The 24,708-nt window shown below is 43.5% G+C and overlaps 2 protein-coding genes across 2 annotated transcripts in view; both read left to right on the plus strand.

Annotated features, from left to right (window-relative positions):
- LOC142312346 (uncharacterized) overlaps window positions 1-24,708 on the plus strand; it is a 336,924-nt gene that overhangs the window by 185,471 nt on the left and 126,745 nt on the right. The window contains 2 exon segments of the mRNA XM_075351283.1: window positions 17,980-18,077; window positions 18,275-18,365. Coding sequence (XP_075207398.1) covers window positions 17,980-18,077; window positions 18,275-18,365 — 189 coding nt within the window.
- Window positions 17,147-17,736, plus strand: LOC142310573 (oocyte zinc finger protein XlCOF29-like). The gene is made up of 2 exons (XM_075348093.1): window positions 17,147-17,382; window positions 17,512-17,736. Exons 1-2 carry the CDS (start codon window positions 17,311-17,313, stop codon window positions 17,734-17,736), a joined length of 297 nt encoding a protein of 98 aa, XP_075204208.1. The 5' UTR covers window positions 17,147-17,310.

Raw genomic sequence — 24,708 nt, forward strand, 5'->3', positions numbered from 1 at the left:
GAGTGCAGATTCATTGCACCCACACTCCTCACATGAAGGGTCCGCACTCCTAGAAAATGGGGGATACGTTCCCTGAGTGTCTCCCCCCCATATTCTAGACGGTCCAGAGTCGTCGTGGGACCCCATTATTTTTTTTCTTACAATAAATTGGTGAAAGAGGAAATGTTTTGGGGACTGTTTTTTCAAATAAATTTCTTTTGTCGATTTTTTGTTTTTGTTAGTACTGACAGTTTATGATGTTGGGTATCTAATAGACGCCATGACATCACAAACTGCTGGGCTTGATCTCAGGTGACTTTACAGCTAGTATCAACCTGATTTATTACCCCGTTTGCCACTGCACCAGGGCACGGGATGAGCTGGGGTGAAGCGCCAGGATTGGCGCATCTAGTGGATGCGCCACGTCTGGGGTGCCTGCGGCCTGCTATTTTTAGGCTGTGAAGGCCCAATAACTATGGACCTTCCCACCCTGAGAATACCAGACCACAGCTGTCCGCTTTACCTTGGCTGGTGATCCAATTTGGGGGGGACCCTACTTTTATTGTGTAATTATTAATATTTATAAAATAATTATAAAAAAGAGCCTGAGGGGACCTCCACATTGGATCCCCAACCACGGTAAAGCTGCCAGCTGTGGTTTTCAGGCTACAGTCGTCTGCTTTACCCTAGCTGGCTATCAAAAATGGGGGGACCCAACGTCATTTTTTTTTTTAACCATTTTTTAAATAGAAAAAATTAATGGGCTTCCCTGTATTTTGATTGCCAACCAAGGTAACGGCAGGCAGATGGGGGTGGCAACCCATAGCTGTCTGCTTTATCTGCGCTGAGAATCAAAAATACCGCGGAGCGCTACGTCATTTTTTTAAAGATTTATTTTTACAGCACTGTGATGTCCAGCAACCAAAATACAGGGAAGCCCATTTTATTTTTAGTTATTTAAATAAATAATTAAAAAAAATATATATGGGCTCCCGCTGCATTTTTTGTATTGCTAGCTAAGGGTAATCCAAGCAGCTACTGGCTACTAACCCCCACTGCTTGGTGTTACCTTCACTGGCAATGGAAAATCCAGGGAAGCATTTTTTATTTTTTTTGCCAAAAAACTACAAAAAAAAGGACGTGAGCTTCGCCATATTTTTGTATGCTAGCCAGGTACAGCAGGCAGCCACGGGCTGCCTCCAACCCCCAGTTGCCTATTTGTACCCGGCTGGGAACCAAAAATATAGGGAAGCCCGTTTTTTTTTAATTATTTCACTTATTTCATGAAATAATTAAAAAAAAAATGACGTGGGCTTCGCCCCATTTTTGTGTCCAGCCGGGTACAACTAGGCAGCTGGGGATTGGAATCCGCAGCACAGGTTAGCCCGAGGTTTCTGGGCGCCTCTACTGCGGATTTCAGTCCGCAGCCGCCCCAGAAAATGGCGCTCTCATAGAAGCGCCATCATCTGGCGCTGTATCCAACTCTTCCAACAGCCCTGGAGCCGGGTGGCTTGTTGGGTAATCATGAGTTAATACTGGCTTTGTTTTACTAGCCAGTATTAAGCCAGAGATTCTTAATGTCAGGCACGTTTGACCCGGCCATTAAGAATCTCCAATAAAGGGTTAAAAAAAACACCACACAGAGAAAAAATACTTTAATAGAAATAAATACACAGACACATTAGAGACTCCATCTTTATTACCCCCTGTCAGCCCTCCACGATCCTGCTCTTCTGTCTTCTTTCTTTCTAGTGTAGTAGTAGTGACGATTGTAGTGAGGATGAGATTCACCAGCTCATCACTTGGGGCTGGGGAACCTCCATCCTCACTACAATGCTCACTACAATCGTGCAGCCTTCACTCCGTGAGTGATAGGTGCTGGCTGTCAGCGGTAACAGCGGTAACGCTGACAGACGCGTTACCATAGCAACGGTGCTCTCGGAGCCGCGGTTAGCGGTGACATCACCGCTAACTGCGTTGCTATGGCAACGGTGATCTCCGTTAATGACCGGCTGTGTCAGCCGGTCCCTAACGGAACGGGGAGTCGACCGTGTGCTAGAGCATGTTGCCGGTACACGGCGATACACATATGTGCACCGTGTACCGGAGAGATGCACTCGCAGGTCCTACATGACGTGTCATAGTCATGTGACCAGTCTGTAGCCAATGAGATAATAGCCACGTGACTGGTCACATGGCTATTCTGACGTCACGACAGGTCCTGCATCTCTGCTGGCAGTGCTGGTCACGGGAGGATTCAGCAATCATCGGATGGAATAGCGGCAGGAGACAGAGTGCAGAAGGGATCGCGAGGACCGGTAAGTGTTATGGCAATGTTTATTAACTGTTTGTGTACATTTATCATGCATTTTTATGTGTTTGTGATTGCCTCCCATTCTAGCCTATACGTTCGAGTTCGGTTCGTCGAACGTTCGACGAACTGAACTCGAACGGGACCCCCGTTCGGCGAGCCGACCTCGAGCCGAACCGGGACCGGTTCGCTCATCTCTATTAATAAGCTTAATGATATGTATATCAAATACTGAAGAGGTTATCCCCCAATACGAATCCACCCTATATATAATGCCACCATATTCCATCAGATTAGACAGCCCAAAATAGATATGGATCAATTACCTTAGATGTTAAAGCCTCCAGGGATCAGAGCGGTGTGACACACCATTGCTCAGGCACTGGGGTTTAAATAGTGTAAAACCCTCCCTTTTAGCGCACATGATTCGTTCCTGGCCATTCTATTGGTTAAAGATCGTTCTCTTTTAAGTATATTTATCTGTGATCGAAACCTGTCAATAGGGCTGCTGCAGCTCTTAGTATCTAAGTCGCTACATTTACCGGGCACAGAGTACAAAAACGGACCTCCATTAATGCTTTTAATAAAGTTCAGCAAGATCAGAAAATCGCTGTGTGTAGAGCGCATGAGCATTGAATCTTGCTGAACCAGGAAGTTCATAGGTGGAACGCATACTGCGCTCCACCTACTGCGCATGCGCTAAAACTGATACCTACTGCGCATGCGTTTCGCCATAAAATAGCGCTATAGATCCGGCGTTTCTGTTTAGTTTGAACAGTATTTTAAAGGAACAGACTGTCATGGGTAATAAGGTCATCTGATAATGTTAAACTCAAATGGGGCAATGAGAAAGATAGTATTTATATTATTTATTATTCAGACATAGTGCATATTTAGAACCGCTGCACTACCCCAAAATAACCACCAGATGTCATCGGTGTACACATCAGATTTATTCCTTAAAGGGAACCTGTCATCAGAAATTTCGCCCAAAAGCTAAAAGATTCCCCTCTGCAGCTCCTGGGCTGCATTCTAGGAAGGTCCCTGTTATTATTGTGCCCCATGTGAGACCAAAATAAAGCCTTTATAAAGTTCTACCTTTTTGTATGCAGCTTCTGTAAATGTGTCACGGGGGCGGGCCTTCTGCCGTCCGTTATTCTGCCTCCTGGTCCTGTATGCCGCCCCCATCGCTCCTTTCCATATCTGATGCACCGCCCACTGCTCCAGCCATCCCCGCGCATGCCCAGTGCCAGTCTCACAGGACTGAGCAGTGTGACCGCTGGTGACGTGTGCGCAGGCAAGTGATTATGGGCGGGACTGTGACTGTTATCAGCAAGTACCCGCCCATAATCTCGTGAGCGCGCAAACCTCTCCAGCATTCACACTGAGCTCAGTGTAGATGCTAGACTGTATGGGCTGCTTCCAGGGATGACGTCCCTTTGTCATGTGATAGTATTTTGAACACGCCCCTATCACATGACAAAGGGACGTCATCCCTGGAAGCAGCCCATACAGTCTAGCATCTACTCTGAGCACAGTGTGACCGCTGGAGAGGTTTGCGCGCTCACGAGATTATGGGCGGGTACTTGCTGATAACAGTCACAGTCCCGCCCATCATCACTTGCCTGCGCACACGTCACCAGCGGTCACACTGCTCAGTCCCGTGAGACTGGCAGTGGGCATGCGCGGGGATGGCTGGAGCAGTGGGCGGTGCATCAGATATGGAAAGGAGCGATGGGGGCGGCATACAGGACCAGGAGGCAGAATAACGGACGCCAGAGAGCCCGCCCCCGTGACACATTTACAAAAGCTGCATACAAAAAGGTAGAACTTTATAAAGGCTTTATTTTGGTCTCACATGGGGCACAATAATAACAGGGACCTTCCTAGAATGCAGCCCAGGAGCTGCAGAGGGGGAATCTTTTAGCTTTTGGGCGAAATTTCTGATGACAGGTTCCCTTTAACAGTACAGTTACTTGCCAGTGTAATCAGAAAAACCCTTTCTAGTTTGTCCCAATTCCAGATTTATATAAATATATACGGAGTTTTTGTTGATATTTCTATTTATATTTCTGTTTTCATTTTTTGGGGAATATAGTGGATCCAAATTGGAGGACAACTTCAAAAATGATTTCCAAATAATTCAATCTGGGGTGACCTCTTCTGGTCAATGACAACCCAGGCAGGGATTTTTTTTAAAAAAAGGGGGCCGCCCTAAGCCTATGTGCCAAAGAAGGATAATTCCTTCTCCGTGCACAACCGCAGCTACAAGAAACAGTTAAAAACCAGCTGTTCGTTCAAACCCTCAGGATTATTGGATCTGAACCGATATATCCATTTGCACAGAACCTTAAGCAAAGGGAGTAAAAAGGAACGGCACTCACCGGTAATTGCTGTGAAGTGTTCAGATTTATTTCATGGTCAGAGGATACATGCTTCGGCGTTACAGGGAGGGAATGAGGATGGTTAGCACAAAAAGACTACGGCCGTTTCGCCCCTGTAGGTGGGGCTTCAACGGGTCTTACAGATTAGTGACCTCACTATGCAGGTTTATAAAAAAGCAGCAAGCTCCAATCATGTGTGCAGGTGAGTTAAAAATTTTTTTTTTTTTTTATAAAAACAAGTAAGCCCAAAGTGGGCTAATATCACTAAATAAATCGCAATGACGGACACACTATTATAATTTCATATGATGATATAGTAAATTGTGCTTTTTCAACCCAAAGATACGACTAAGTCGTTTTTTTCATTAAAGCCTAGCGGGCCCATAGCATTATATTTGATAATGTACTCAGCTTCCTTTTGTAAAAGGACCTTATGAGTATCACCACCTCTAGGTGACGGTTCAACCAATTCTAATCCAGCAAACGTTAATACGTTGCAATTTGCTTCATGAAAATTTTTCACATGTTGGATCATCTTGGTTGCGCCGACTCCTGTGGTTATGGAATTCCTATGTTCACGGAACCGCACAAAGAGTGGTCTGATCGTCTTCCCTATGTAGTATAATCCACAGGGACAGAAGACGATATAAATTACCATTTTGGTTCTACAAGTAATCAGATGTTTGGTCCTGTGCCAGGCATTGCCCACTTTTAGAGATTTTAGAGATTTACCAGTAAGATGGTACTGACAGAATGAACAATTACCACATTTATGTATAATAAAAATACTGAATCACCATTTTTTAAGAAAAACAAGTTCCACAAAAAATCTTTCAGATCTTCAGATCTTTCAGATCCAATAATAAAACTAAATATGGTAAAATGGCATGGACTACAGATTCAGATTCTAGTGGCCAAGATGAAGCACCACCACAAAAAAGAAGATTAAGTGCAGACTCTGGGGCAACATCACAAATTAACCCTTTAGACGTCGGACAAGAAGGGGCCGGGGGAAGCACAGACGGCATCAACACCGGGAAAAGGAAAAAAGTAGCCTGGAGAGCTTAGACACAGCATCTGAACAAAAAATCTTTAACTTGACTGACCAAATCCTGGATGGAGACATGATTTCGGTGCTAAAAAAAGGCCTTAACTTTTGTGTTCCAGAAAGCTTTGATATTGTTGGTTTTGAAGTAGATTTGTACAAAGCCTGTCGGAAACTGCACTTGAAAAATTTTTTTTCAATTAAATCTGATGAAAAAAAGAAGAAAAAAACTGTATCTACAACGGATTGGTCAGAAAGACAATGCAACTCAGATCCCATCGGGTTCAATTTTGGAAATATGGAAAATAACATCAATTTGACAGAGGCAACGTTGCTACTGAGCATTAATGATGAAAATATGTCTAGTACCGATGTTTCTTCATCCAGTGAGCCACATGAAGATTTTTCAATTTTTACAGGAGGAGTGAAATCCACGTTTTTCCCACCAGTTTCACCAGGCAACAATGTTGACTTATTTCAAGAAGTAGTTTTGCGTGACATACGAGCGCTGTCCTACCCCGCCTTTCCTGATAATCTATCAAGAGCAGAAAAACTTGCTTTAAAAAAACTACAGTCATGGAAGAACGTGACTATAAGAAAAGCAGACAAGGGGGGTGCGATAGTGCTTTTGGACACGCGATACTACTTAGAAGAAGCATCTAACCAACTCAGTAACAATGAGGTTTATAGAGTCCAAAAAGGAGACCCCACAGTAAAATTTAAAGAAAAATTGAGAGGGTTTCTGAATAGACAAGTCAGTGTGGGATTCCTGACAAAAAACAGAGCTGAAAAATTACTACCCTCCTTTCCTACTAAACCTCATTGGTACTCAGTTCCTAAAATCCACAAATCGATTGTTGCACCCCCAGGGAGACCAATCGTCTCAGGAATTGGCTCCCTGACTGAACCTTTGTCAAAGTACCTTGATTGGCTACTTCATCCTCTATTGACATGTATTCCATCATTCATAAAAGATACAAGTGATCTACTATACCATTTAGAGAATTTTGTTTGGCAGCCCTCGTTCAAATGGGTGTCTTTAGACATCGAGAGTCTATATACAAGAATACCACAACGCCAAGGAGTGGAGGTTATTGTAGATAGACTCAGAAAAATAGGTGAAGCCCCAGAACAAATTAATTTCATTGAAGAAGCATTGTTGTTTGTTCTCACACACAATGCTTTTAAATTCGGTAATGATTGGTTCTTACAACATAGTGGGGTGGCGATGGGGACACCGGTGGCTTGCACATTTGCAAATTTATATCTAGCCACAGTGGAAGAAGATCTAGTATATGGCCTGAATAATCCTTTTATCAGACATATAAAACTGTATTTACGTTTTGTGGATGATGTCCTGATTGTGTGGGATGGAGATGAGGCAGAGGTAAAAGCTTTCGTTCAACATTTAAATTTAACAAATAAATTTAATATGTTATTCACTTATCAATATGGAGAAAATGAGATAGAATTCCTAGACGTTAAATTAGTGATAAAAGATGGGCAGATCACACGTGAGATCTTTAGGAAACCCATAGCAGTGAATAATTTATTACATCATAAAAGTGCCCACCCAAAACATGTCCTCAAATCCATCCCATACAGCCAGTTTCTGCGGGTTTACAGAGTTACAAATGATATTGAGAAATTAAACGAACAAATTCAGGATCTTCAGAAAAGGTTTTTAGAACGCGGTTACCCAAGAGCCGAGGTATTTGCAGCGCAGGAACGAGCTAATAAAAAAGTAGCAAAATAAAAAATAAAAAATAAAAAATTGTCCAGAAAAACAGGTTCCAGTTCAGACCAGCAAAATAATTCACAAAAACTTTTGATTTTTAATTTTAAGTATAGTCCAATGGACAATATCATTAGGACTATAATAAATAAAAACTGGCACCTAATAGAAAAAGACAGAGATTTAGCAGATACAGCTAAAAATAGACCACTAATTACATACAGACGGTCTAAAAACATCGGAGACATACTAGTAAAAAAATGCTACACACCAACCTCAACTTGGCTGCATAACCTTGGTCCTCTGGGTAACCATAAATGTGGTAATTGTTCATTCTGTCAGTACCATCTTACTGGTAAATCTCTAAAAGTGGGCAATGCCTGGCACAGGACCAAACATCTGATTACTTGTAGAACCAAAATGGTAATTTATATCGTCTTCTGTCCCTGTGGATTATACTACATAGGGAAGACGATCAGACCACTCTTTGTGCGGTTCCGTGAACATAGGAATTCCATAACCACAGGAGTCGGCGCAACCAAGATGATCCAACATGTGAAAAATTTTCATGAAGCAAATTGCAACGTATTAACGTTTGCTGGATTAGAATTGGTTGAACCGTCACCTAGAGGTGGTGATACTCATAAGGTCCTTTTACAAAAGGAAGCTGAGTACATTATCAAATATAATGCTATGGGCCCGCTAGGCTTTAATGAAAAAAACGACTTAGTTGTATTTTTGGGTTGAAAAAGCACAATTTACTATATCATCATATGAAATTATAATAGTGTGTCCGTCATTGCGATTCATTTAGTGATATTAGCCCACTTTGGGCTTACTTGTTTTTATAAAAAAAAAAAAATTTAACTCACCTGCACACATGATTGGAGCTTGCTGCTTTTTTATAAACCTGCATAGTGAGGTCACTAATCTGTAAGACCCGTTGAAGCCCCACCTACAGGGGCGAAACGGCCGTAGTCTTTTTGTGCTAACCATCCTCATTCCCTCCCTGTAACGCCGAAGCATGTATCCTCTGACCATGAAATAAATCTGAACACTTCACAGCAATTACCGGTGAGTGCCGTTCCTTTTTTCTTCCTTTGCTTAATGTTCTATGCTCTGATGCTTTTGGAACAAGCACCCCGCAGCTGTATTCAGTATAGTCCGACCTGGAAGTCTCCTCTGGTCGCAGCAGAGATCAATAGCACCGTGTGTGCTTTCCACAACTAGCTGCTGATTGTTTGATGTGGACAGTCCTCAGTGAAAGTAGTGCCCCGCAAATCCTTCTTGCTACTACTGCATATCCATTTGCACTCCTTTTGGAGTAGGACTTTATTCCAATCACCTCTCCTTGGTGAGGGTGACACTTGTTCAATCGCAGTAAATTCAGTACTCTGTAGATCTCCTCCATGGACAGACCTTACATGCCTAGACACCAGGGTATCCCTTGTATTCCGGATATCGCCCAAGTGCTCCCCTATCCGTTTACGAAATTCTCTTTTAGTTTTACCTATATAATTCATAGGACAATTACAGGTGATCAAATAAATCACTCCCTCTGAGCCACAGTTTACAAATTCCCGTATCTGGTAGATCTTACCCGTGGAAGCACTAACCACTTCCTTCTTTTGTGCAACCCACTTACAAAACTTGCAGTGCCCACATCTAAAGGTCCCTGTGGGTTTCCTATCAAGCCATGTTCCCGGGGCTTTTGGGGCCTCATAGAAACTGTGAACTAACCGATCTTTGAGGGCTCTCCCTTTTCTAAATGTCACTAACGGTCTGGATGGAATATAATCCTGCAGACATGGGTCAGCCCTAAGGATGCCCCAGTGTCTGCGCAAAATTGTCATCACTTCCTCACTGCAATTGTCCAAAGTACCAATCAACCGCACTATCTGTTCAGAAGTTGCTTTTTCTTTTGGGACGAGAAGATCTTGCCTATCCCTTTCAATTGCCCCTTTGTATGCTTTTGTTAATACATCCGAGGGATATCCTCGTTCAGAGAACCTAATACGTAGATCTTTTGCCTGATTGTGAAAGGCAACATTTGATGAGCAGTTTCTCCTCAGTCTGAGATACTGCCCCCTCGGTATCCCTCTTTTTAATGGGGTTGGGTGGTGACTTGACCAGTGGAGTAAATTATTCGATGCAGTGGGTTTACGATGGACCTTAGTTTGTATAAGCCCTCTTTCGTCCTTACTTAGGACCACGTCAAGAAAGGGTAGTTCTCTTTTCTGGATCTCTGATGTAAAAAACAGCCCTATACTATTCTTATTCAATTCCTGCACGAATTCCCTAAACAGGTCTTGGGGGCCGGCCCATAGAATCAAGATATCATCTATGTACCGGCCCCAGTAAAGCAGGTGATCAGTTCATCCCGACATGTGTTCTTGAAAGACCAAGGTGTCTTCCCACCAGCCCAGGAACAAGTTGGCATAAGATGGGGCACAGGAACACCCCATCGCTGTGCCCCTGAGCTGGTGGTAATACTTCCTAGCAAAAATAAAGAAATTGTGGGTCAACACATGTTCGAGAAGGTCCAACACAAAAAGATTATGCCTTTCAAATTGTACCCCCCTTGTCTCCAAAAAATATTTTACCGCCATTAGACCTTTGTCATGGGGGATGGAGCTGTACAAAGATTCCACGTCAATAGACGCAAAATAAGTGTCATCATCCATGACAATTCCATCGATTTTACTTAATAGGTCGCTGGTATCTCTCAGATATGAGGACAGGGAGGTCACAAAGGGCCTTAGAATTGTATCAAGATAGATACCTGCATTCTGAGTTAGAGAGTTGATCCCAGCCACAATGGGACGTCCCTTTAATGGGGACGTCCCCTTGTGGACCTTAGGGAGTGCATAAAATGTAGCAATCGTCGGAAATTTATTGGTCATAAATTCCAACTCATTTATTGATATTACTTTCTCTTCAAAGGCTGCTTTTATTAACCCATTCAGAGATCCAGAAAACATTGCGGTAGGATCTTTACTTAACACACAATAGTTATCCCTCTGTCTCAGAATAGTAGAGCACATAGATAGATAGATACCTTTCGTGGTCCAGGAGGACGATGTTCCCTCCTTTGTCTGAAGGTTTGAGTATAAAGCTGTTGTTCTTTGTTAAGGCCACCAATGCGTGCATTTCTTGTTTGTCAAGATTCGCCCCACCGGTCTGTTTCGACAAGCACAGTTGTAAGAGATCCTCATTCACCACTTTCATAAAGATGTCCACACTATCAAGATCACTACTTGGTGGTGATCTAGTACTTTTATTTTTTAGTGATGTGAATGGGCCTGTCCCTGGTTCCCGATTACCTTCTTCCTGAAGATCACATAATGTGCAAAAAGTGTCCCTATCTTCAGGTGTAATCCCCAGAGCCTCCATCTTATTTTTATCAGTATCATGGAAGAATTTCTTCCATTTTAACTTTCTTCCAAATAGGGCTACATCTTTAGTCCAAGAGAATGCATCATAGCATTCCGTAGGGACAAATGAGAGTCCCTTACTTAGGACTCTCATATCTCCTTCTGTTAACCTGTAAGAGGAAAGATTAATAATTTGTTTTTTTACCTCCTTTTTGATCCCACCGGTGTGAATTTTGGTCTTAAGTCGTACCGGGGGACCCCCTGTTCTAAAAAAGAAGAAGAGGTCAAGGAGGAAGAGGAGGCAAACAGCGTACCTGATCCTGAGGGTACATTCATATTTTGTTGATATCCCTGCCATCGGTTTCTTTGTTGCCTAAATTTCCTCCTTTGAGGTAGAACTCTATTATTGCCTCTCTCTATATCAGACGCCTCTAGATCAGAGGATGATATATCTGTAGGATGGTTACTTTTTTCTTTTTCTTTCAGAAAATCATAAGCTGTATTCTCTCTAAACTCAGTAAGATCCCGAATAAATTTTTGATGTTTTCTTTCTTTCAGTGTATTCTGAAAGTGTTCTACTGAGTTTTGTAGTAGCAGCTCCTTTTTATGGAAATCCGGGTCGTTTTTATATTTTAGAGAGAGCAATTTGTTCCGTGAGTTTACTGGTCGTCTTATTAAGTGTTAATCTTTCCTCTGTCAACAGTATTTGTAGGAATCTTAAAGATGCAGCTCTTGATTCTTTTTCCCACTGCTCCAGTAAAGCTGGGCTTCTGGACCGTGTGGCTGGCACCAGTGGTATCCTTAGGCCTCTGGGGATTATGCCTTGTTTTAAATAATTCTCGAGGGATTGAACTTCCCAAAAGGATTTCAAGTTCTCCTTATAGCAGCTGTATAGATCGTTAAAGACCTTTTTCAAGGTCACTGTTGTTTCTGTACTGCAGGGTGCTTTATCAGAAAAGACCACCCGCCTCCAGCAACCATTGGCTGGTATTTATAGGCTCAGATAAGAAACCTGCAATAAGTGCAAGAAATTATCAAAAGAATCTCAGAAACTAGATTTTAAGCGGTATCTCAAATCAGCATTATGTCAAAAAATACCTATTCACTTTAAGTGACTGAACTTTAAAAACTTTTTATCTTTATTTATATACATTAAAAAGAAGTTTTTTTTAGACCAAGACAAACATAACACTAACACGTGAACAATATCACATATAGTGAATGACAAAAATAGGCTAAACCACTTCACTGGAGACAATTAGAGAGGTATAGAGTGGAAGACCCGCAGTACTTCCACCAAAGATATCAATATTCAAAATTCAAAAGGGTAGTGAGTAGGAAAAGTATTCTGTCCTTAATCTTCCCCTCACAAGAAGAAATACTGCTTGTCTGTATAAAATTATTGTATTTTCTTGTGTGCCAGAGGTACTGGTGGTCTTTACCACATATAGAGACGCCTTATTTATTTATTTCTCTGAGAGGAATAGAGAAGGGTTATGTAAGGGTGAGCCGCCGAGGAATGGGGGCATCGTTTAAATAAGGATGTTCTCCATTGATAGGCAGGGACTCTTCTTGTGAGGGGAAGATTAAGGACAGAATACTTTTCCTACTCACTACCCTTTTGAATTTTGAATATTGATATCTTAGGTGGAAGTTCTGCGGGTCTTCCACTCTATACCTCTCTAATTGTCTCCAGTGAAGTGGTTTAGACTATTTTTATCATTCACTATATGTGTTATTGTTCACGTGTTAGTGTTATGTTTGTCTTGGTCTAAAAAAACTTCTTTTTAATGTATATAAATAAAGATAAAAAGTTTTTAAAGTTCAGTCACTTAAAGTGAATAGGTATTTTTTGACATAATGCTGATTTGAGATACCACTTAAAATCTAGTTTCTGAGATTCAAGTTGAATGGTACCAGGGTAGGAGCCCTGGTGCCTCTGGCTAGGTGGCAGGAGGTGGTCTCCATCAGCAGGGGACGGGAATATGGCTCGGTGGAACCGAGGTGGACCGGGACAGGGTAGTGGCCCGCCGGTACCGACACGGGGAACCGACACGGAAACCGTAGCACAAAGGTGGGTACCCGTGTTGTAGCTGTTCTGTTTAAAAAGTCAGCTTATGGGATCACCAGTGAGGTCCTCTGAATTAGGCCTCTTTAGGCCTAATCAGTATCAAGCGCTCAGAGAAAAGACCTGCATTCATGTGAGCATGATCAGTTTTCAGGGTCAGGTAACTGTTTCAACATAGCTAGCTGGTCAGAGGGGCTCCAGGGGTAATATTCCTGTGTCTGTCTGATTCTTGTGACCTTCCTCGGTCGGGATGTATCTGATTTTTTTGTACTGGTCCCAGGGCGTTCTTTCCTTTCCTCACCGTCAGAGTAATGTCCAGCTTCCTCCCCAAAACTCAATTCCTTCACTACCTCTGTCTTAGAGTCAGCGTCCTCTGTCATCACATGTGATCTGGTTCGAACAGGATTTAGTGCAATCCGCTTAGGGCGAGTAACATTACACGTAGCACAAGTACCTCTCCAGTCTGGGTTTTTCTGACTACAATGTTTACAAGTCCATTCATCTGGTCTAGGTTTCTGATTATGTGAAGGTGGGGCAGTAGCAGTCACAATTCCTGCTTTTGGTGCATTAAAACATTCATAATACACCTTATCTCCCGCTGTGGTCTCTTTATATCCACAATGCTGCACCTCTTCAGCCACACGACACCATTTATTTACTTGTTGCTCTACTTTCTTGTCTTTTATCCAACCTCTCTTTTCTTCGCTGAATCTGTGCCATTTTTCAACATCCAAACATCCGTACTCTGGCATGTCTGCCTTTTTTAGTATTGGTCTGACATTTTTAACTGCTTCCTTGCCTTCCCTTTCTTCCACTATCTGTTTGGCTGTTTTGGATCCTGCTGGAGCCCCACACTGCACACTGAACAAGTTGCCCATGGCTTCAACTTATTCCCACACAGCCCACCTTTCTGCAAATGCCCTCTCAGTGTCCCTGGACCTTGTCAAAACAGGCCACACTCCTCCGGCAAGTCAGAATGGGCTCTCAAGGTGTAGCTGGAAGGCTAGTCAGCACTCTCACCTGCTACCCTTGCAGGGTGTATTGGGAAGGCTTTTTGAACAGCTGTCTTACCCAATAGACCAGGTGACTAAAGCAGGAAGGACCAGGTGTGATAGTCCTCTCACCTACTAGACCACCTCCATGTAAGTGGGAAGGCCACACTGCTCTCTAACCCACATAGACCTGATGTGCAGTTGGGTACTCCATGCTGGTCCTTTTCACAGTATTCCAGCAACGAACGTAAACTAGAGTTAAACCAAAACAATCCTCAGAGCTGACTTCTTACAGAGGGCAGGAGACAGAAAATTGCGCAGCGCCTCACTTGCCCCCTCCCAACAGAATAGCAACAGCACACACAGTTTGTTTAGCAAGAGTCTTCTCTCAAAAGAATTCTTCGTCCAGACTCAGCTTTCCAAAACATCCAACTTTCCTAATACCCACTGGTATACATAATCCCAGCAGAAAATTGATACTACTTATATACCTTCACAGCACTAATATTCTACTGAAAGGAAAAAAAAATGACTTTGCTATAAAACCTTCGTCTCCATTTTGAGGGGAAGAAACATATGATATCTCACTATGAGGACAGATCACAGGACCACTTGTCCACTCATTCATTGATTCCAGAAACGTATGTAACAATACACCTTCCAAGGATCAGTGAAGCTCACATGTAAATAAAATTATCTAAACCGCTCTTGACACTGATGGAAAAAATACATATGTCAGGTATCCACTCAAATACTCTATATGGCTATGCCCCTTGACATTTCACAACCAGAACATCTTTTCACAGTCCACAATATGGCCTATAACCATTAATTTATACATACATATTATTACACCAAGTCCCTTATCTCAATTACTCGTCACTTTTATGTTATTCAGAGGCTTCTCATCAATATACAACAACTTACTGCCTACCTAATTTATCTAGGCATTAGTATGAAACCACTTATGAACACATATCCCTAGACCAGTGTATTGCCCATCAAAGATGCAAAGATGGCCAAAGCAAAACACAAAACACAGCAACACAGCAAATGTAATTATACAGAGACACTCTCAATTCCGTACTATGCAATCAGTTAATGGACAGACAACAGATTATTTTATTACTCTATTTTTCAACTCTCATTCAGACATGCATGAGAAAAAACAATACTCACTGGTGATGCCAGAGTTCTTGAACCGTGTGTACAGCCTTACCCAGAATATTCGGGAAATCAGAGAGAGTGAAATAAAGTGAAAGAATAAAGCTTCTCACCTTGCTGCAGCTGAAATTTCACTGTCTCAAGAGTCCCCAAAACTTATTCCGAATAGGCTGGTTGGCCACGGCTCCACGTTGGGCACCAAAAACTGTTGTAGCTGTTCTGTTTCAAAAGTCAGCTTATGGGATCACCAGTGAGGTCCTCTGAATTAGGCCTCTTTAGGCCTAATCAATATCGAGCGCTCGGAGAAAAGACCTGCATTCATGTGAGCATGATCAGTTTTCAGGGTCAGGTAACTGTTTCAACATAGCTAGCTGGTCAGAGGGGCTCCAGGGGTAATATTCATGTGTCTGTCTGATTCTTGTGACCTTCCTCGGTCGGGATGTATCTGATTTTTTTGTACTGGTCCCAGGGCGTTCTTTCCTTTCCTCACCGTCAGAGTAATGTCCAGCAATATCACATTGATCTGTAAATGGTATAAATAATCTGTACCTTGGCTAAATAAACAGATTATTTATACCATTTACAGATCAATGTGATATTGCAAAAAAGGCTTCTAGCTGGAAATTTACAAGTTGATCATATGACCTTTAAGTTTGAGAAAAACAAAACTGTAGAGTCATGCATATGAGATAAGAACATTTAGCAGACAATAATAATCCTTGAGCTTGTTTCTCATTCCGAAAATATTTAAAATCAAGAAATATAGAAACTATTAACCCTTCTATATCACCCGGACCCTGAAGCCAGAAACCGGAACCAAGCGGACTGGTTAATTAACCAATTGAGGCCAGGACTAGAGGTCCTGTCCCACCCAAAGTCCCTCATAGAAGACAACAGCCCACTGATTTGGGATAAGAGGTCCCCGCCAGGGCCCATAGATCTCACGGGCCAGCGTCTGCGGGCACGGCTCCTTAGGCCACATCCAGCCGGGAGCAGACTCCTGAGTTTCATACTAGGAAAGTCCACTTTACACAAAACCTATTATACTCATGAGGTTCACCAAAAGGCTGACTCTGGGATTTAAGGAGCTGTTTGAGAGCCACCTATAAAGCCTGGACCTCTTGAAAGCCCAGAAAGCCTACCTTTGGATCTGGTAAGATCGTTGCCATTTAATGGGATTTAATATCAGTGATTTGCAGCCCTAGGTGGTGCTTTGTTACTTTTTCCAGGTATCCCCATACCCCCTCTGCTCATAGGGGGCTATTTTATTTTGTATCCTCACGTTTTTATAACAGATTGGGGAAAATTATCTTCACTAGTTTTTAACATTCTCACAATAAAGGTTATATTTTAGTTTTCTATATTCTATGATGTCTTCATGATCCAGCTGTTATCGATGTGTGTGGAGCAGTCGTGTGTATGACTGTTAAATCTAATTATAATAATGAATATTTTCATTCTGTAAGTCTGTTATTTTCAATACTTTGGATCTATTTGGTATTTTGCCTCTTTTTCATTTCTCCACACACATCGTACACGCACGGTCCTGCTCAGAACACATCATACATGTGTGGATCTACTGCATACACATTGTATACACACTGATCTGCACCGCACACGTCATACACACACGGCTCCGCTCTGCACACCTTGTATACACTCAGCTCCACTCCATACACACGGCTCTGTTTCCTACACATCATATACATGCAGTTCTGCTTCGCACTCACCGTACACACACCACTCCGTCCCTACACACACGGCTCCGCTCCGTACACCTCGTTCACACACGGCTCCGCTCCGCACACCTCGTACACACACGGCTCTGCCTCGTACACCTCGTACACACACGGCTCTGCTCCGTACACCTCGTATACACACGGCTCCACTCTATACACCTCATACACACACGGCTCCGCTCTATACACCTCGTACACACACAGCTCTGCTACATCCACACTGTAAACCCCTCCTGACCCCACACATAAACTTCCCCTCATCCAGCACCATGACACCCAGCACAGCAGTGCCTGCATACACTGAGGAGCTGATCATGTGACCCTGACTCCTCCCCTCCATGTGACATCATCACAGGTCCTGGAAGCACAGAGCAGCCATATATCTAGTGTGCGGCTCTGCAGGAGGAGGTGTGTGGAGATTCCCCATTACTGGGCTCAGGCTCCATACACATTAGATGCTGGGGGAGAACAATCGCTCTATAGAAGAGAATTCTCCTGATTGCCCCGTGAAGGAAGGATATGGACAGGGACAAGATGGTGGAGAGGATATCACACCTCACCCTAGAGATCCTCTTCCGGCTTACTGGAGAGGTGAGAGATTCTGATGACGTCACATTACACCATTCTTATCTATGGGAATAACAGATGGACAGAACTGGAGAGGTGAGGACTCTGGAAATGTCTGGAGTGAGATTTCTTACTGTGTCTCTCCATAACCAGGATTACACAGTAGTGAAGAAGACCTCTAGTGAGCGCTGTCAGGCCCCTGTGTCTGAGGGATGGGGAAGACCCCTGAGCCCAATCACGGGGCCTCCACCTCACCCCCCGATACATGAGGACATCAATGACCAGAAGATCCTAGAACTCACCTACAAGATGATTGAGCTGCTGACTGGAGAGGTGACACTGCTGGGAATGCTGGGACATTATACAGTAACGCTATGAAGGGATCGGGGGTGACAGTATCATTGTATGTGTCAGGTTCCTATAAGGTGTCAGGACGTCTCCGTCTATTTCTCCATGGAGGAGTGGGAGTATTTAGAAGGACACAAAGATCTGTACAAGGACGTCATGATGGAGGGTCCCCAGCCCCTCACATCACCAGGTAATAGACAGGACTAAATACACACGGCCTATAATTATCTGTATGTAAGGAATGAATTCAGTCCCTGTATGTGTCTCCTCCAGGTCTATCCAGTAAGAGGACAACACCAGAGAGATGTCCCCGTCCTCTTCTCCCACAGGACTGTAAACAAGAAGATCCCGATGTTCCTCAGGATCATCAGGTAGATGGAGAGAAGGTGCCATGAAATCTCCCTATGATGTGTAGACGGCTGTGAAGGTCTTGTGCTCAGTCTTGTTTTATCCTCCAGTATTATATGTGTTATACTTGTGTAATGAGAGCGGTGGAGATGGCAGGATTACAGCTGATCATAGATGGGACTTCTCCATCTGTCTGTGACTTTTACAATATTTGTTTCAGGGTGAAGATCTGCCCCATATTAATACTACAGAGACATATGTGAGGGGTGATGAGCGGAGTAAAGAGGAGATTCCTACAGATAACCGCCCAGGTGAGTAGTGACCACTAAATGCAGAGAAGTCACAGATTCTTCTCATTCAGCAGCTGCTACAATGTGGGACTAAGAAGAAGGAACAAAACGTATTATCCTAAGAATAAGGTAGAAAAGGTTTCCCGTACATCCTAGACACGGGGAATGTGGAGTTTATTCTTTTTAATCTCTTCATTAATCATCTTGTTGATGGGATTGAGAGTGAAGTGTCAGTCTTTGCCGACACCAAACTATGTAGGATATTGAAAACTGACCTTGATAGTACAATATTACAAAACGATCTGGATAAGATGTCGGAATAGACAGACACTTCGCAAATGAGATTTAATGTTGATAAATGTAAAGTAATGCACCTAGGACGGAGTAATCCTATAGCTGAAAATACATTAAATGGAAGTAAACTCGGGACTACAGAACAGGAGACGGACTTGGGTATTCTCATTACAAATAAGCTGAGCAGCAGCACTCAATGTCAGGCAGCAGCTGTTAAAGCAAACACGATTTTACGGTGTGTAAAAAGAGAGATTAGATCCCTTGATCCCAACGTATTGTTACCCCTCTATAAGTCACTTGTAAGGCCACATCTGGAATATGGGATCCATTTTGGAGCTCCACATTTTAAAAAGGTTATTCAGACGTTCGTTCAAAGGTGGGCAACTAGATTATTGCAAGGAATAGAGGCCGCCCGTATGATGAGAGTATAAAAATAGCAACAAAAAGAGGAATAAATATCTTCCAAAAATTAAGCATTACTTACAGCCAAGAAGGGCAGTAGTTGTACATCGCCCTGGCCAAAAACTAGTACTCTAGCAGGATGCAGCTAAGCCCCCACTAAGTGGAGGCATCACGGGTGCAGGAGGAGCAAATCACACACACACTTCCAAAAAAATGGAGGGGGCGATTGCTGGATGATAAAGCTTGAGGCTTCCGTATTCTGGCCATTATACCAACTAAAACCTCATATTTTTATGGTACAGGATGCAGCCAGGCCCCTTTCTGTTAGGCCTTGCATATTAGAGTTCCTGTCCCTGTATAGTGCACAGATTGAGTACGGCTTGGCAGCCCGCCTGATCTAATAGTATGGATGTCACCTAATAGGCTGCGGGTTTGTGACTGTGCGTCTGCTAGTGTGAACAGTGCTCTATGCAAGCCACCAGTGTGCAGTTTTATCATCCAGCAATCGCCCCCTCCATTTGTTTGGAAGTGTGTGTGTGATTTGCTCCTCCTGCACCTGTGATGCCTCCACTTAGTGGGGGCTTAGCTGCATCCTGCTAGAGTACTAGTTTTTGGCCTGGGCGATGTACAACTACTGCCCTTCTTTGTTGTAAGTAATCTGTATGATGAGAGGTTGAAAAAGTTGGCCTTATTCAGTGTAGAAAAAAAGACATCTCAAAGGAGATTTCATTTATATGTCTAAATACATGTATGGCCGATACAAAGAACTGGCACATTACTTATTCCCAATGAAGACAATATTAAGGACCAAAGGGAACGGACTGTTAGTGGAAGAAAGGCGATTCCGGCAGCTAAATATGAAAGGGTTCTTTCCAGTTAAAGCAGTCAAACTGTGGAAAGCCTTAGCAAAAGAGGTAGTAAAGGGCTAACACTAACAGCTTTTATAATAGGGCTGGATGATTTTCTCATTTCACATAACATTGTCGGTTAAAAATGCTATAGTGACAAAAATGTACAATTGGCTGAGGAAAGTTAAACTAGATGGACTTAAAGTCTTTTTTCAACCTATGTAACTATTATCAGCTTTTTATCAGTAACCTGAAGTATTTTGCCGCACAGCTAACCTGTAAAAAAAAAAACAAACACCTGCCCCAAAACATAATTCTGCCTCCACCGTGCTTCACTGTGGGTATGGTGTTCTTTTGGTGATGCACAGTGTGGGCATGGCACCTAACATATCTTTTGGGATTATGATCCAAAAGTTCAACCTTTGTCTCATCAGACCATAACACATTTTCCCACATGGTTCTCACAGACTTGATGAAGGTTTTGGCAAAACAGAGCTGGGCTTAGATGGTTTTCTTTGTAATAAAAGGCTTCTGTCTTCAACCCTACCACAAACACCAAACATATGAAGAAAACTGGAGATAGCTGTCACATGAAGTACACAACTAGTACTGGCCAGAAACTCCCGACAGCCTCTTGGTAGGCAGACCAGTGGGTTTTTTTTCGGCCCTTCAATTTTTGATGGACGTCAAGTTCTAGATAATGTCACTGTTGTAACTAATTTAAGCAACTTTTTTGTGACCGACTTCGCAGTGATCCATGGTTTATGCTCCATGGCTTATGCAGAGGCTTGGAAATTGTTTTCTTCTCTTCTCCTGACTGATAACTTTCAACAATGAGATCCATTTGCTGTGTGGTCAGCTGTTAATGCACCGTGACTTTTGCTGTAAAATGCAACAAATAAAATTTCAGGAAAATCCTCCTGAAACAGCAAAACTTTATATGGGGTTACAGTATTTTTCGGACTATAAGACGCACCAGACCATAAGATGCACTCTAGTTTTAGAGGAGGAATGGAAAAATTTTTAAGCAAAAAATGTGGTCATGACACACTGTTATGGGGCGAGGATCTGCTGCTGACACTGTTATGGGGGTAATGTCCCCAAATTCTCTACTAAGGTACCACATCCTGGTAATGATCCTCCTGCCTTGTATTTGATCCCCATCCTTGTATGTATGTCCCTCATCGTGGTATAGCCCCCATCCTGTTATATACCCCCCCATCCTGCTATATAGCCCCATCCTACTCATATACACCCATCCTGCTCATAATATACCCCCATCCTGGTATGTGCCTCGATCCTGCTATATGGCCTGTATCCTATGGCACAGAAAAAAATAAACATTTATACTCCCCTTTCCTCACTCTCTGCAGCATCGCTCGTCTTCCTCTCTGTGCCAGCAGCAGCGCCGCTGACCTGTGTAGAGCTGTCACCGTTCCTCTGCATCATCGCTATGTCCTCCTGTCTGCCGCCCGCTGATGTGTGTGGAGACTAGCGGTGCGCACAGGGATGACGTCATCGCTGTGCTCACCGCTCTCTACGCACACAGATCAGCGGGCCGCCAGACAGTAGGACATCGCAAGGCTGCAGGGACCGGTGAGTATACCGTACTTATTCACTGCCCCCCGCACTGATGATGATGCGCGGGGGACAGTGAATATAGCCGCACATGATCACTCCAGGCTGTAGTTGCCAGGGGTGATCTCTCGGGCCAGCTGTTTATTATGTGCGCATCCCCCGCCCATCATCTCACCCACCTGTCAGCTCCGGCTTCAGCGTTGAGATATGATGGGCGGGAGGATGCATACATATGAAATGAGCGGGTCCACGTGGTCACGGCAGGTGCTGCTACAGCCTGCTTGTGCCGCCGATGAACCGCAGCACCCTCATTCCCCGCAGCCCTACATTCAGACTATAAGACGCACCCCCGACTTCCCCCAACATTTAGGGGGAAAAAAGTGCGTCTTATAGTCCGAAAAATACGGTAATAAGATTTCCTATTAATGATGGCGGCTGTGTACTGACTACTATTTATCATGAATGTAAATCTGATTGTCTAACTCTGAACACAGCCACATCAAAAATCATAAGAGGGTGTTCACACTTTTGCAACTATATTATTTTAGTTTTAGTTCCTGGTCAAAATGATTTTTTTTTTTTTTTTATTGAATTGAACAAATTACACTATGTAGCATTAGTTTTCTTCTCGGGGAATAAATGTACTGTAATTTCGTAACTGGGTATATCCTAAAAACATGGGAAAAAAAAATGTATTAGTGCTAGCTAGGTACGGGGAAGTACCAACCGAAAGGGAAGGGAAACCCTGTGTCTATGGAAAGGAAAGATGGTGACCCCTGACCAAACCTACTGCTGGTCCCTGGGGTCTTTCACCAGCCTAGATACGTTCCGCTCCTATGTGCCGAGACAGATACCTGACCCTAGGTATCTCTAGTGCTGGGCCCTGAATACAGAACGGATGAGATGAGCTCTTAAAACCTCACTAACCACTATAAAAGACACAAGGAGGACACACAGGGGGGAAAAGCCTGAACTACGTATCATTATATGACTCAGGTAGAAGTTCAGAGTTTTCCGCAATGATACCATAGATGAGCACAAGCCACCTGCTTGCAACCAAGTCTTGAAGGAACTGAAACATATCACCAGCATCAGTCCAAGGAAGGAAGGGGCATTTAGACACCAAAGGAATATGGCTGATCAACAGCTGGGTGGAAGTCGAACGCCTGCTGGGCTCAAAAGGGAAAGAGATGAATTCAGCAGGAAAGCTACCTATTCCACTGAATGCTGACAGCAGGAACAATGGAGGGTCAGGGAGCATTCTGCACAGCCAAATGTTGTGACCTGGTATGGCCAGAAACCACATGACTGTCTGTCACACATGACACACCCGTGACAATTAGCCTGCAAAAACTTTGATTTTTGTGGTCAGGACAGCAAAAGGTTAAAATTGTAATACAGTCTTTAAGGAAAATGTCAACTTTTTGGGTTTAAGTTCATTAAAAAAAACAAACACAATACAATATATTTTAAACCATTAGCGCATTTTCAAAGGCTACAAATTGATGAAAATGAATCTAGAAATGTTTACTTTTGCGAGGGTATGTTAGATCACTTTCACGCATTAATCCCCAAATGTAGTCCCCCCACAATGTTTTCATTGTAGTTTCCCTGGTAACGATATCGTAGCTGCAGCTAATCGGGGTAAGAGCAGCTGTTCTCCAGTCCTGTTGTGACTGCGCGCGCTCTCGCGGTCACAACGAGATCTGAAGAAGCGAGGGCGCATGCGCCGCCCTCTCAGGCACAAAACTGTGTAATGCGGGCTTCAAAAACATGGTGCCGGAGATAAGTGCTATGCGTAGGCGCCAACTCCGACACCGTGTTACTGAATAGAGAAATTTGCATACAGACAGAGAGAGAGAGGAACAGGCGGCGGGGGTGGTTGGGGGGGACAGGGCCGGCTCCAGGTTTTTGTGGGCCCTGGGCGAAAGAGTCTCGGTGGGCCCCATCCACACATAGACATGCACAGATACATACATATACAGGAATACGTACACATACAGGCATACGTGCACATATATATTTAAAGAAAAATTCACAAAAACACATATATACAGTGCCTACAAGTAGTATTCAACCCCCTGCAGATTTAGCAGGTTTGATAAGATGCAAATAAGTTAGAGCCTGCAAACTTCAAACAAGAGCAGGATTTATTAACAGATGCATAAATCTTACAAACCAACAAGTTATGTTGCTCAGTTAAATTTTAATAAATTTTCAACATAAAAGTGTGGGTCAATTATTATTCAACCCCTAGGTTTAATATTTTGTGGAATAACCCTTGTTTGCAATTACAGCTAAAAATCGTCTTTTATAAGACCTGATCAGGCCGGCACAGGTCTCTGGAGTTATCTTGGCCCACTCCTCCATGCAGATCTTCTCCAAGTTATCTAGGTTCTTTGGGTGTCTCATGTGGACTTTAATCTTGAGCTCCTTCCACAAGTTTTAAATTGGGTTAAGGTCAGGAGACTGACTAGGCCACTGCAACACCTTGATTTTTTTTCCCTCTTGAACCAGGCCTTGGTTTTCTTGGCTGTGTGCTTTGGGTCGTTGTCTTGTTGGAAGATGAAATGACGACCCATCTTAAGATCCTTGATGGAGGAGCAGAGGTTCTTGGCCAAAATCTCCAGGTAGGCCATGCTATCCATCTTCCCATGGATGCGGACCAGATGGCCAGGCCCCTTGGCTGAGAAACAGCCACACAGCATGATGCTGCCACCACCATGCTTGACTGTAGGGATGGTATTCTTGGGGTCGTATGCAGTGCCATCCAGTCTCCAAACGTCACGTGTGTGGTTGGCACCAAAGATCTCGATCTTGGTCTCATCAGACCAGAGAATCTTGAACCCGTCTGTCTCAGAGTCCTCCAAGTGATCATGAACAAACTGTTGACGAGCCTTGACATGACGCTTTGAATGTAAAGGTACCTTACAGGCTCGTCTGGAACGGAGACCATTGCGGTGGCGTTCGTTACTTATGGTATTGACTGAAACCAATGTCCCCACTGCCATGAGATCTTCCCGAAGCTCCTTACTTGTAGTCCTTGGGTTAGCCTTGACTCTTCGGACAAGCCTTGCCTCGGCACGGGTGGAAACTTTCAAAGGCTGTCCAGGCCGTGGAAGGCTAACAGTAGTTCCATAAGCCTTCCACTTCCGGATGATGCTCCCAACAGTGGAGACAGGTAGGCCCAACTCCTTGGAAAGGGTTTTGTACCCCTTGCCAGCCTTGTGACCCTCCACGAT

Source organism: Anomaloglossus baeobatrachus, chromosome 5 (genome assembly GCF_048569485.1).
Source record: "Anomaloglossus baeobatrachus isolate aAnoBae1 chromosome 5, aAnoBae1.hap1, whole genome shotgun sequence".
NCBI lineage: Eukaryota > Metazoa > Chordata > Amphibia > Anura > Aromobatidae > Anomaloglossus > Anomaloglossus baeobatrachus.

Excerpts from the sequence above, each read along its gene's own strand:
- LOC142310573 (XM_075348093.1), top strand. The coding sequence starts at position 17,311 with ATGGACAGGGACAAGATGGTGGAGAGGATATCACACCTCACCCTAGAG. Across the intron at positions 17,383-17,511 it reads TCTTCCGGCTTACTGGAGAG|GATTACACAGTAGTGAAGAA; the intron begins GTGAGAGATTCT and ends CTCCATAACCAG.